The sequence below is a fragment of the Clarias gariepinus genome, chromosome 10 (assembly GCF_024256425.1).
Source record: "Clarias gariepinus isolate MV-2021 ecotype Netherlands chromosome 10, CGAR_prim_01v2, whole genome shotgun sequence".
Lineage (NCBI taxonomy): Eukaryota > Metazoa > Chordata > Actinopteri > Siluriformes > Clariidae > Clarias > Clarias gariepinus.
The window spans coordinates 28651809-28665378 of record NC_071109.1 but is presented as its reverse complement, the minus strand read 5'-3'; the positions used below and the strand labels follow the sequence as shown (position 1 = coordinate 28665378).

The 13570-nt window shown below is 38.5% G+C and overlaps 1 protein-coding gene across 1 annotated transcript in view; it reads right to left on the bottom strand.

The window, feature by feature from the left end:
* LOC128531579 (SH3 and multiple ankyrin repeat domains protein 2-like) overlaps positions 1 to 13570 on the bottom strand; it is a 51147-nt gene that overhangs the window by 15717 nt on the left and 21860 nt on the right. Inside the window, exons 2-3 of the mRNA XM_053505531.1 lie at positions 10550 to 10728; positions 1115 to 1318 (exon numbers count right to left, since the gene is read on the bottom strand). Coding sequence (XP_053361506.1) covers positions 1115 to 1318; positions 10550 to 10720 — 375 coding nt within the window. The 5' untranslated portion in view covers positions 10721 to 10728. The remainder of the gene's footprint in view (positions 1 to 1114; positions 1319 to 10549; positions 10729 to 13570) is intronic.

Below are 13570 nucleotides of genomic sequence, written 5' to 3'. Positions count from 1 at the left end.
GCTGCATCTGCAATGAAAGTGTTACACCTTACAACATTCAAGTCAATACTGTAATTACAGGCTCATGTGCTTTTTTTAATGACTCCCAACAGGCATGAAGGACAAACAAGATAGAGGACAGATTCCATCAACTTGGTACGTAAACACCAAAAAGGGAATTAATTTAATAAGAAAAGATCAGTGATGCTTTTAGCAACAGCAGAAACAGCACATATATGAATGCACCATTAACCAAAATAAGTTTATTTGATTGTGTCAGATCTTAATGGATTTCATTAAGATCCCAAGATCTTTAGAGTAAAAAGATGATTGGGCAAACAATCCTTGTTTGAGTATTTCCAAAAAATTGTGATAAAGGTCACATAAGGCATGTAGAAATGATGTAGAAAAAAAACAACAACCAGAAATAGGGAAATGAATGATAAGGATGAAAACAATAAACAAGTGGTTGTTACAGTGGCGATATTGTCGCCAATTTAATTTGTAGGTTTATAGGTTTAAAATGAGACCTTTTAGTAAAGTGGGATTTTTTTTTTTTTTTAGAATTTAGGAGTAGAGTTTAGTGTGAGTGTCCTTATGTTTGTGTCCTGTGATGGATTGGCACCCTGTCCAGGGTGTACCCTGCCTCGTACCCTAAGCCTCCTGGGATAGGCTCCATGCCCCCCGTGACCCTGAATACAGGATAAAGCGGTATAGATGATAAGTGAGTGAGTGATTGAGTGAGTGAGTGAGTGAGTGAGTGAGTGAGTGATTAAAGTTTAAGGTTTAAACTGAATTTTTATTTAAGATGTTGTGTTTAGCTTGGAAGTGCAAGTTACGCAGGGTTGGGGGTTAGGGGTTAGAATACAGAGTGATTATAGATATCAGGGATGGGGTAATGGGCTAGGTTTTAGGAATTAGATTACAAGTGCAGACACATTACAAGCTAAGTATTTAAAAACCCAAAGAAAAATACATATCTTTAATAAAGAGACTGTTTATGCAATTTGTACGAAGTAACTAAAACCTAAGTAACCATAACAACTAAAAGCATTGCTTTATTAGCATGTAACTTCAAATTTCCTAATGAGTCTGGACTTTTTCTTTTTTTGTTTATGAAGTGAAGCATCGGTACCTCGAGGGTAGGCACATCCTTGCTAGCTGGGAACGCGTGATCTCTCAGGAGCTTCTCCTCCTCCAGGAAGGTGCTTTCTCTCCCATCCACAGCCGGCTGGAAGAGGCCATAATTCAACACGTCTCTCAGACTCTGTGTCAGTGTGCAGAGGATCTGCTGTTTGGCTGCCCAGACCGTACAGTCAGCCTTGAACCTCATGGATCTCTGCCAAAACAATATCAACACACAAAAGGTTCAGTGAGGCTAAAGTGGCTGTACACATGGATTAGGGAGACAACAATGGCCGGCTAGATTTTTCCAGTCGGTAGCGTTCCAATGTGAATAAACTAGGTCGATCTTTTGTATGAACCATAATAATTACAAAAAGACATTTTTAGGCAGACCACACTTTGTCTTCTTAATTTATTTATTTTTTTTTGGTATCTGGTCAAAGAAAAGATTAGAAATTATGTGTGTGGGAAGATCTATTAAAACATATAGTGAGTATGAGCATTTTATTCTAAACCCGTCGTTAATGAGAAAAGAGTTTGTAGAAATGATTAAAATGTTAAAGCTAAAAACAAGCTGATCAGCTTTAATGTAACCAGTGATATTATTATTATTATAGGTTGAAGCCCACGTACTGTACATGTCTGTCTGTCTTTATGTACAGCAGAACTCTATGTCTAACTTATTAATAAAACGTTGAGTATCTTACACCTTGTTTATGCTAAGTTGTACAGTTTTGCATGATGCTGTAACATAATCTTTCTGGACAGACATACAGATAGACAGACATTTTTCTGAGACTGGTTTCAGGCCACCAATGCATGAAACGTAACGATATCATTGAACGAATGAGTCAGACAAAACCTTTCTTATATTTATATAGATAAGAATTTTACTTTTTTCAAAACACACAACTGTAGGGAAGAAAAACATATAAAAGCTATATATACAAAGTCTTTATTGATATAAAGGAAATGACTCCCAGCAAGGCAGCTCCATATGGGAGTGTAATTGATTACACTTTATATTATGGAACAGTATGTTGTGTTTACTGCCTCCAGCTAAAAAAAAAAAAAAAAGTTTGTAGTGAGACCAACAAACTTGCTTCCTAAATAAGCAGTGTTTTCTGGAGGTTGTCTAATAATACAGAGTATTACCCGTGGAACAATAAAAGATTACAGCAAATCGATATATAACCGGTCGAAACCGGTTAATGAGCAAGACAACACAACTTTAAAGAAGCACATTCTGTATATGCACAGGGAAATGATGATGAACTGTGAGAAAAGACGTTTTCTGATATATTATTCAACACCACTGCAGAATATACAGTGAGCAAATAGACATTAATGGCGCTGCAATTATGACCGAGTCTTCTGGCTGTGCAGACAGGCTTCAGGGACTGCAGCTTTATTTCAGGATTTGCATCAATAAATATTTATTTTTTTGGGCTGAGTAGAGCTTCAGGATTCAGAATTCACCTCGGGTCTATCCCTTACCAAATCCAATAGCTCTATGTAAAAAAAATAAAAAAATAAAATAAACTGTGTAGTAACCTTCTCAAAATAGCTCTCTGTATCAGTTCATGGTATGATAAGCTCTCGGTTTAATATTACACACTTGGGTGTGTATGTGCTGTATATTCATCAAATGCTTAACATATAAAACAACATACATTTTTAATGAAGCAGTTGATGCAGTTGTTTGCTGAAACGGAATTGTTTTATAGTGTGCTTACACTTCTGCATTGTTGTAAAGAGATGTTATGTGGTGATACTGTATGCTTCTTTAGGATTATCTTACTGTAAGTATGCTAACCTGTTTTGATAATTGTGAATCTTGTGGTGCTTTTCACATGAAACTCATTCATTTATATTTTCAGCAGGTAAAGACACAATAACACCATTATTCAATTAGTTAAAGGCTTGAGAGCACTGTTGCTATACTAGTTTAAAAAAATATTGATATGGAACATATGCTGGGTTTTTACTACTACATGCTTACTGAAGTAGCCAGAGGAAAACCCACCAAGAACAAGGCGAGCACGCAAACTCCATATGGACAGGTCAAAGATAAGATTCAAACCCCAACCCCTGGAGGTGCGAGGCGAAACACACATTTTCATTACTTGTGTTAAATAGAAACTCCCTAGGTAGAGTAATGGTTTCTTCAGTTTTTATTGTTGCCCTTTCATCTATCCCAAGGAAGATTAAGACCCTATTCACAAGTCCACAAAAAGCCACACTTAAGGACACCCCTTACTCTTTCTGGTCTTTAAATCTTAATGACTCCCTCTAATCTCTCTCTATGGCCTTTCTAACAGCCCTCTTACCTCTACTCTCTAATGACCCTTCCTCCTATTCTCACCTTCCTCATTGTTCACGTAACAAGCAATTTAAATAGGGGAGAAACCTTTGACCTTGGAGAACATAAATACGTAGAACTTTCCAGCTTAGACTGAAGAAGCTACTAAGGTTAGGTAGTGAAACGTTTCTACTGAACTAAGAAGAAGTCCATTTGACATGACTCAACTTCCAGATAACCTCACCTCGATGATCATCACAGACATATTGCTGAAGTAAAAGTAGACATAGAAGTACATTTCTACTTAAGTGAAATGAAAAACCAAAAAAAAAAAACTTACCTTTAAATTTACTAAGTATCAAAAAACTACTGAGTTGTAAGAGTCTCTCTATGTCTCATCACTGTCTGCAACTGTTACCACTTCTGATTTCAAACACCTGCTACATGATTACACGTTTCACGGAGGAGGGCAGAATCCTGCAGCTATAGTCAACTGTGGTGATATTACCAGTTTAAATAATACATGTGGTTATGTACTGCAGTGCCATAAAGTTATGTAGTGAAGTAGAAAGTACAGATATTTATTGTCGGTTGTACTGAAGTAAAAGTAAAAAGTATCCTCTAACAAAACTACTCAAGTAAAGTACAGGCACATGAACTGTGTACTTAATGGCAGTAACATTGCAAATGTACAGTGGCCAGAAAAATGGAATGGAATTTTAGAATTTCATGATTTTCTGCATTAATTTGTCATAGAATTTGATCTGATCTTTATCTAAGTCAAGGGTGTTGACAAATATAAAATGGTTTACTTAAGGGAACGGCCCTCTTATGGCTCAGATCCTATTTGACTGATCGTTATCAGTTTGTAGATTTAGATGGTGAACATTCCTCGTGTTCTTAAGTTGAGTTTGGTGTTCTACAGGGTTCTGTTTTAGGCCCACTGCTTTTTTCCCTTTACATGCTTCCTCTAGGCAACATAATTCGTAAACATGGTATTAGTTTTCATTGTTATGCTGATGACACACAAGTTTACGTTTCAGCAAAACCAGATGAGGAAAACCAGCTTACTAAAGTTGAGCAATGTGTGCAGGACATAAGAGATTGGATGTTAATTAATTTTCTTCTGCTTAATCCTGATAAGACAGAAGTTCTAGTCATAGGACCACAAGCAGCTAGAAGTAAGCTTTCTGATCACACTGTGATTTTAAATGGCCTTTCTGTTCCATCAAGTGCAACAGTAAAAGACCTCGGTGTGATTATAGATTCAAGCCTTTCATTTGAAGCACATGTAGATAATATTACCAGGATAGCATTCTTTCACCTCGGAAATATTGCCAAGATAAGAAATATATTGTCACCAAATGATGCAGAAAAACTAGTTCATGCTTTTATCACGTCTAGGTTGGATTATTGTAACGCCTTACTGTCTGGTTGTTCAACAAGGTGCTTAAACAAGCTTCAATTAGTCCAGAATGCAGCAGCAAGAGTCCTCACTCGAACCAGAAGATATGAGCACATTACCCTAATCTTATCCACATTGCATTGGCTTCCTGTGAAATTTCGCATCGGTTTTAAAATACTACTCTTGACGTATAAAGCATTAAATGGTCTTGCGCCGCAGTATCTGAGTGAACTGCTAGTGTCTTACAATCCGCCACGCCTACTTCGATCAAAGGATGCAGGCTGCTTGTCAGTACCGCGTATTATGAAAACTACAGCAGGGGGCAGAGCTTTTTCTTACAAAACCCTAAAGTTATGGAATAGTCTTCCAAATAGTGTTCTGGACTCAGACACAGTCTCAGTGCTTAAGTCTAGACTAAAAACCTATTTATTTAGCCAAGCATTTTTATAAATAGATTTGCCGTAGGTAAAGGAGCAGATCTTTCTAACTCATCCTGGAGTCCTGCTTCTGGTTAGAGATCTCATCACATAGATGCCCTGTGTGGTCTGCCTGGAATGCGTGTGGTGACTGGGGTTGGTTCCACTCTTCCATGAAGGTGGTCCTGTCCTCGACTGATGCAGACAGCTGTTCTCTGAGTACCTGTAACTTCAGTCGCTCAATAGTTCAGGACTGGAATTTCTCACAGTCCACCTGAGCCTCCAGGAACAAACTGGACTTTAATCTTACACATCTCCTCCTATACTGAACTTCCAGTCTCGCATATTATTATGCACATCAATCCCTGCTATCTGTTTTCACCCAGATGAGGATGGGTTTCCTGTTGAGTCTGGTTCCTGTCAAGGTTTCTTCCTATTACCATCTCAGGGAGTTTTTCCTTGCCACTGTTGCCGTCGTCCTAGGCTTGCTCATCAGGGACAATCATATAATTTTGATTCATACACATTCACATTTCATACAAACCTAATTCTTTTGATTGTGTAAAGCTGCTTTGTGATGATGTAAATCGTTAAAAGCGCTATACAAATAAAATTGAATTGAATTGAATTGAGGTTTAAGTTTGATCCGCACAATAAGAATACACTTATGTAAGCAATGCCTTGCTGAAAGAGCTTTCAGAGGATTTATGATAAAGAATTGTTAATTTACATAAAGTTGGAAAGGGTTACAAAGTGATTTCAAGAACTTTAAATTCACCGGTCTACAGGAAATAATTTTGGGGCACACTTTAAAAAAAAAAAAAACACACACACACACACACACTTTGGGACTGTGGCTACTCTACCAAAAAGTGGGGCCAGACAAAATGACCCCAAGAGCACAGCGAAGACTCATCAATGATGAGTGTACAGTAGGGGGCTGAGCACACATCCCTGAGGGACACCGGTGCTAAGTGTTTGTAAGGATGAGATGATGTTGCCGATCTGAACCACCTGAGGTCTGTCTGTCAGGAAGTCTAGGATCCAGCTGCACAGGGAGGAACTGATGCTCAGGTCGCGGAGTTTCATGACCAGTCTGGGTGGTATGATGGTGTTAAAAGTGGAGCTATAATCAATGAACAGCATCCGCATGTATGTGTTCCTCTGGTGGGAGAGGGCAGTGTAAAGTGCAATTGCTATTGCATCATCAGTGGATCTATTAGGCCTGTAGGCAAACTGGAGCGGATCAAGTGAAGCATAGAGTAAGGATGTGATGTTAGCTTTGACTATGCGCTCAAAGCACTTCATGGCAATGGAGGTGAGTGCTTCTGGGCTATAGTCATTTAGGCAGCTCACATTCATTTTCTTAGGGACAAGGATGATGGTGGTCCTCTTAAAACATGTTGGGACAGCAGACTGGTGCAGGAAAAGGTTAAAAATGTCTGTGAAGACATCCGCTAGCTTGCGGGCGCATGCTTTGAAGACACGAAAAGCTCCTGGTCCAGGTTCCGTGTGTTTACTTTCCTGAAGTATTTACACACATCTGCCTGAGATATCTGAAGAGGCCAGCTGTCCTCTTCCAGTGAAAGCTCCTGAGATAGGTGGTTATCAAAGCGTGCATAGAAGGTGTTCAGCTCATCAGATAGAGAAGCAGTTACTTCCCCCACCTTGCAGCTCTTTCCCTTGTAGTCTGTGATGGTCTTCAGTCCACTCCACATATTCCTGATGTTAAAGTTGCTATAGCAGGATTCCACCTTTTCTCTGTACTGTCCCTTGGCAGTTTTTATTGCTTTTCTGAGTGCATACCGGGATGATTTGTACTTGGGTCTCCGGATTTAAAAGCTGCAGTCCGCGCTCTGAGCGCTGCGCGGAGCTCTTTGTTAACCCATGGCTTCTGGTTGGGGTAAATCCGTACATTGACCTGTGGTACAACGTCATTGATGCATTTGTGAATGAAGTCCGCAACGTTAAGTTGATGTTGTTGTTAGCGGCAGTCCGGAAAACTTCCCAGTCCGTGATGTCAATATTTGGCCTGGTTTGCTGGTGTTTGCTTTGTTTTGTTTTTTAATTTTTTTCCACCGTTTAGATTTCCAAAGCTTGGATAGATGAGCTTTTAATTTACTGCCTTGTTGTAAGTTATCTTGTTATTCTTTTGGGAGATTATATAATCATCACGCCACCACTCTTACAGAAGAAACGATGCATATCATTTTATTAGAGGGTTCTACAATAAATCTAGATTCCAGCATTTTATGTAATGGTGGATATTTGAGTGTAAACATGTAGTGCTGATAAAAAAAAGTGCAGCTTTTCTATGCAAATCTACTCTCCCACCTATATTTGTAAATGACACAGCACCGCGCTGCATAATTTGACTAAGACTAAAAAGCAAACAAGCTGCTCTTAAGACTGGATTTCATTTTGCATGCTGCAGTGTGACAGTAAAAGGATCGAAACAACACCTTGTTCTGATGTCATCAAGCAGAAATTATATAAACTGTGTGAACAATGTGTACTTAAACTAGAGTGCTACAGTAGTTTGCATCCTACAAGATAGATCGATGGTCTTGCTTTTCAAAATTTGATTAAAGAGGATTACACATTTACAGCAAAGAAAAGCTTCAAAATCACTTATAAGTTCATCTTTAGTACTAGTGTGTTAATTACTTAAAGAGTCAATTCTTTAGATATGATCGTTCTTATGAATGAATGAATGTTGAGAGCAAATAGTGTTCTGTTGTGAAGATCTACTATGAGGTACAGTATTCTGTATTTATTTACTTTTCTAATAGACAAAGAAAAGTATTCTGTCTAATTAGTAGCACCTGTTTGAGGTCGTTAGCTGTCATAAAAACACCTGTGTGAAAAACACAATCAGCCAAAGTCTAAGTAGATACATGGGGTATCAATGATGCTAAGAATGGTGAAAAATCAGCCCAGAACTACACGGGAGGAGCTGGTCAATGCCGTTTTCAAGGCTACTATCAGTAATACACTAAGACGTCATGGTTTAAAATCTTGCATTGCACGGAAGTTTCCCCTGCTTAAGTCAGCCCATGTCCAGACCTGTCTGAAGTTTGCCAGGGACCATCTGGAGTCATGGGAGAAAGGCCTGTGGTCAGATGAGAACAAAGTAGAACTTTTTGGTCTAAACTCTATTCGCTGTGTTTGGAGGAAGAAGAATGATGAGTATCATCCCAATAATACCATACCTACAGTGAAGCATGGGGCTGGAAGCATCATGCTCTGGGGGTGTTTTTTGGAGTTCAATTAACAAAAACTAATGTTTTGCTGAAGGAAATGTAAAAATTATTTTAAGTAGTGAAACTTTGGATGTATTTGTCAACACTGTCACAAAATACTGTAAGTTACCACCATCTTGACAAAATTCCACGTTATGCTACATAACTTCTGAAATGTTTGTGAGAGCCAGTTTATTTTTACTTTCCTAGATATATATTCAATGTGCTTGATACATTTTGCTAAACATTACCCCAAGTTTAATAGTATTTGATACTGATGGTGTTTACATGTTATGGTTGTGACCACAGCAGTATCAATATTAACTCTTTAAAATATATATAAAAAATAAAATTATATACGTTTTTTTTTATTTTTTTAGCTATTTGAAAATGTAAACCTTGTTCTGGACAAGGATATTTTCAGGTCCAGCGTGGACACTTTAATAAATAAAATAAAGTAGGATTTAAAAAACTAATTTGTTATCCTGAGTTCATTCAGCTCATAAAATTAATCATGATCATAATATGAATTATTTCTGACTTTTACAGAAAAACACAGTATTATGAGTTGGAGATGTGTTGTCCCAGTTCTTAAGAATGACAGTTTTTTTTTTTTTTTTTTTTTTTTAGGAAGCCGTTTGGAAGTTAACTGTAAAGCTCAGATTCTACTTTAACAAAATTTGCTATAGATCAGCAGGGGTTCAAAATCATGGCTTGCCATGTCTCTGACATGCAATAATGTCATTGGTTACAGAGCAGCAACAAAGTGCTATGAAAGAGCTAAGCTGAAATACGCTTGTGTTAGGTAAAAGCACAGAAAAGCCAATTATTTAGTAAGTTAAGTCCACAGATAATAAAAATAACAGATAAAAAAAGTCTGTGGAGATCCCTAATAGCTTCCACACATCCCTTCAGGGAGAACTCCAAATCAGAAAAAGTGTTCATTAATCCTTCTGTTCATTAACTTGTGGATTATACTGATTTTCGCATGTATAAATGTAAAGTTCCCATACCAGCGATACCATCCTGGTACTTATGGTACAGGTAGATTTACTGGTAGATTTACTGTACTCTGTTTTAGCATGCTTAAACACTTCGTAGCACAAGCCTGCAAGCCCTGACGCTTCCTATAAGCAGCAATCTTTGAATGAGGCCCGGAAGAGCTTTTGACAAGAGAATTTGGCCCCGATTACTTCCATTGTACTCGCATTCCACGTGACAAATATTATGGTCCGTGTGCAAAATCAGGAATATTCTCCCACGGCTTTTGCTGAATCCGAACTGAAAATAAAAACTACATTTCTTTCAAGTTGCTTTAACTTTTAACAGCACAACTTTGTAAAATGCACCTACAGTGGTCTCTGCTTTATGATGATAAATGGAGAAGTAAGACTTTCAGGTAGAAATGAGTACGATACTTCTTCCACAAATGGAATGGCTTAATAGCTGTTTTTATAGACTTATGGACCCCTGCTGTGCTTTTAAGAATGAGTTAGTGTACATCTAGTTATTTTTTTTTCCCAGTGGCCCAAAGCTGTCGTTCTTGCTCGGTGCCCTCAGCGGGAAGCTGATACAGTAAGAATCAGGAGGCAATTTGCGATAATGATATAACGCAGGTTAAAGCACATGGCCCTGAAGCCTGAGGCTGACATTAGCAATGGCTCATTCATATGTCTGTGTGTGTGTGTGTGTGTGTTTATGCAATGTTTAAATGTTTTAATGAGGACAAAATATCAAATATGTATTACAAAATTACAACAATTCAAGAAGAAACTAAATCTTAAATATAAACATTTCACTTATTTGAAAAAAAATTTTATGTGTAAAATTGGTGCCTCAGTGCCTGTTAGTCACAATGAAGGAGGTGTGGCCTCCATGTCCATCAGTTGCAGTTAAGGAGGTGTGGCCTCAGTGTTTGACAGTCATGATAAATGATGTATGGCCTCTGTGGCTGTCTCTTGCAGTGAGGAGGGTGATGCCTTTTTGCATGCTGGTCACAAAGAAGGTGCAACTTTAGTGTCTGTCATTGAACTAGTGTGTGTGAGTGTGTGTGAGTGTGTGTGTGTGTGCGCACACTTACAGACTGCTGCAGATCAGGGATAACCACACAAATGAGTATCGAGTCGCTGCGGCTGCTACTCGGCCGTTCCACACATGGCCGCTCGTCTCTTAAGCTGTCCGACTCCGAGCTGCTTGAGTCGGAGAAACTCTGAGCCATCTCCTCCTCGCTGGACATGAGACTCCGTGGCATAGCAAGCACTATGTACAGAGACGACAAACAGAAGGACAAAGAGAATACTTACATAGTTGCAGAAACAGGTACACAATGACTATCCCGCTTAAACTGTTCAAAAGAGTCCACTTGCAATACTTAAAACAAACAATTTTTAATATTCAGTATTATATATTTAGCGTAGGTAATATTTAATTCTAAGGCAGAGTTATGTGCCAAAATATTTATAAGGAATTCAGTTTTCTCTGCATTCGTTTCAATGACCAAAAATATTGCCACCCTATTTTCCCCACATCCACAAAAAGATGTGAGTATTTACAAATGATAATTTTTTTTTTTTTAAATGATGAGGCTGCATAAACGATCTAAACATTTATCCAACACACCTGACTGGAGCATGGAGCAGGCCCCAGCAGCATCTCCGCTTAAAAAAAACAAAAAAAACAAAAAAAAACATGACCCCTGATTCCACCCAACTGCAAAAAGTGAATCAAACATGTTGTTTATTAGGTTACAGGCTGTTTTTTGACTGAAATGAGAGCTGACTAAACAACAGATGGGAAAATGAGTCCCAGAGGCCAGAGCTGGAGTGCTGCAGAAGGACGGTGTATTCTGGCTATCTGGGCCAAAGGGAAAGAAATTCTGTGTTCAGTTCACAAAAGTGCTTGTGGTTTTACTCATTCATTTCCTGTCAGCACTTCTGGTCAGGGTTGTGGTACTGTAGGTCTGGAGCCAATCCCAGGAACACTGAATGCAAGTTGGGAGAATTCGATCTGGATTGGACTTCAGTGGATCGCAGGTAAGGTTTGGATTAATGATACAATGATGCTTCTTGCACCGAGTCCCTCTTTTTATTTTGGTGGATGACGTAAAGCTTGTGTCACTTGTGTGAGCAAAATGGTCTCAGACACTGAGCCTGTTTGTTCTTGGATTTCTTCTGTCCTCATTTCCTTGCTTTCTTTCCCTAGTTCGTCAGAGAGATAAGCCAAGCCAGTGTGTGACTGATGGTACTTCTAGTTAGTAATCTAGTAACCCAGTGTAAGGATATATCTAATGATGTATATCTATTTGATAACTTTAAAGCACTTTTGTAAGTCGTGCTGGATAAGTGTGTCTTTTTAATATGAAAAAGTTTGGATCAAACATGCACTTGTTACAGTATGTATTTAGTTTTGTTCAAACTGTGTAACATAAGCTTGTGTACAGTATTCAGATTCGATTTGATTCAACTTTATTGTCACCGCACATGTATGGTACTGTACAAGGCAATGAAATACAGCTAGCATCTAACCAGAAGTGCATTTTCGGCAGTGACAAATTATTTGCATATATAAACAGTATACAGTGAGAGAAGTAAATACAATGAGTGCAAATGAGCGAATGATTATAGTTGGGTGCAATAAAAAAGGTTTTGGATACCATGCTTAAGAGTTTGCATATGTAAACAGTATACAGAGAAGGAGTTACAGTATATACAATAAGTTCAAGTGCAATCATTTTAGATGTATGCAGCAAGGATGATATTGTATACCATGATAAATAATTTGCATACAGTATATAAACTGTACACTGTAGGTTATATTGTGCAATGAAGTAAGATTAAGCTCAGATCATCTTATGTTAATCCAGGAAATCGTCAGAAAGCAGTTAACAATCAGTTGAACCACCTTCATCATTCATGCTGATTGCATGGAGCCATGTCACATACTAACACAGTCTTGAGTTGTTGTGTGTGAAGTTTTTTTTCCCCTCGACTCTTTGCCTGCTATGATTTTGTTGTTAACACAGCTGACATCTCCGAGGAGGCGTCTTTATTTGCCTCTCAATCATTTTGCTTTTCATTTCGAAACACGCCCCCCAATGCGCACTACTATTCAGGCATTCTAGCCCGAACATTGTGCATGTGTTTTTTATTGCGGAAATGTTTTTAAAATGATCGCGAAAAAAAAGGGCCACATTTGTTTTGGATGTCAAGTGAGATAACAGCCCGCTGCAGCTATCTTCTACCAAGATCGCTGACTATATCTCTAAGCTTTCTCTACTATTCTTCTTTTATGACATCGATTCCTGGAAGTCCTAATAAGCTTACGCAGCACTCGCAGGCCTCTTAAACAATACAGCTGATTTTCCCAAAGGTGGCAAAGACAAACTGAATTCCAGAAGAGTTATTACCCAGGACCCGGTAATGAAGGTCCATTGTGGGTAATGCATTTTGAAGGATGGGAAAGATAATTGAGAAAGGACTGAGACAGAGAAAGAAAGAGGAAGAAAAAAAAAAACGGAAGTCACACCAGACCACTAATACAGATTAACACACACTCCGATGACTACAGCTCCAAGAACTGGTCAAGTGTTAAATGTCTGACTGGAGGAGCTGCTCAAACAGTTATTAACTGCTGAAACATTGTTGCAACTTACATTCTGTTTTAGAGAAAAAATGCAAAATCTCATTTATTATCAAATCATGATGTTTCAATTCACAAATATAAACTGTCCCGAAAGTTACCAGGCAGTAAACTACCATGTATTGTACCTCACTGCTAGTCTTCCTACTGGGTAGGGGTAGCTCAGTGGTTAAGGCATTGGACTACGGTTCGGAAGATCCCAGGTTCAAACCCCACAACCACCAAGTTGCCACTGTTGGGCCCTTGAGCAAGGCCCTTAACCTTCAACTGCTCAGATGTGTAATGAGATAAAAATGTAAGTCGCTCTGAATAAGAGCGTCTGCCAAATGACTAAATGTAAATGGGTTTCCTCTGGGTACTCCGGTTTCCTCCCAAAGTTTAAAGACACACAGATTAGGCTAATTGGCGTTCCCAAATTGCCAGTAGTTTGTGAATGAGCGTCTGAGTGTGTATGCATGTGCCT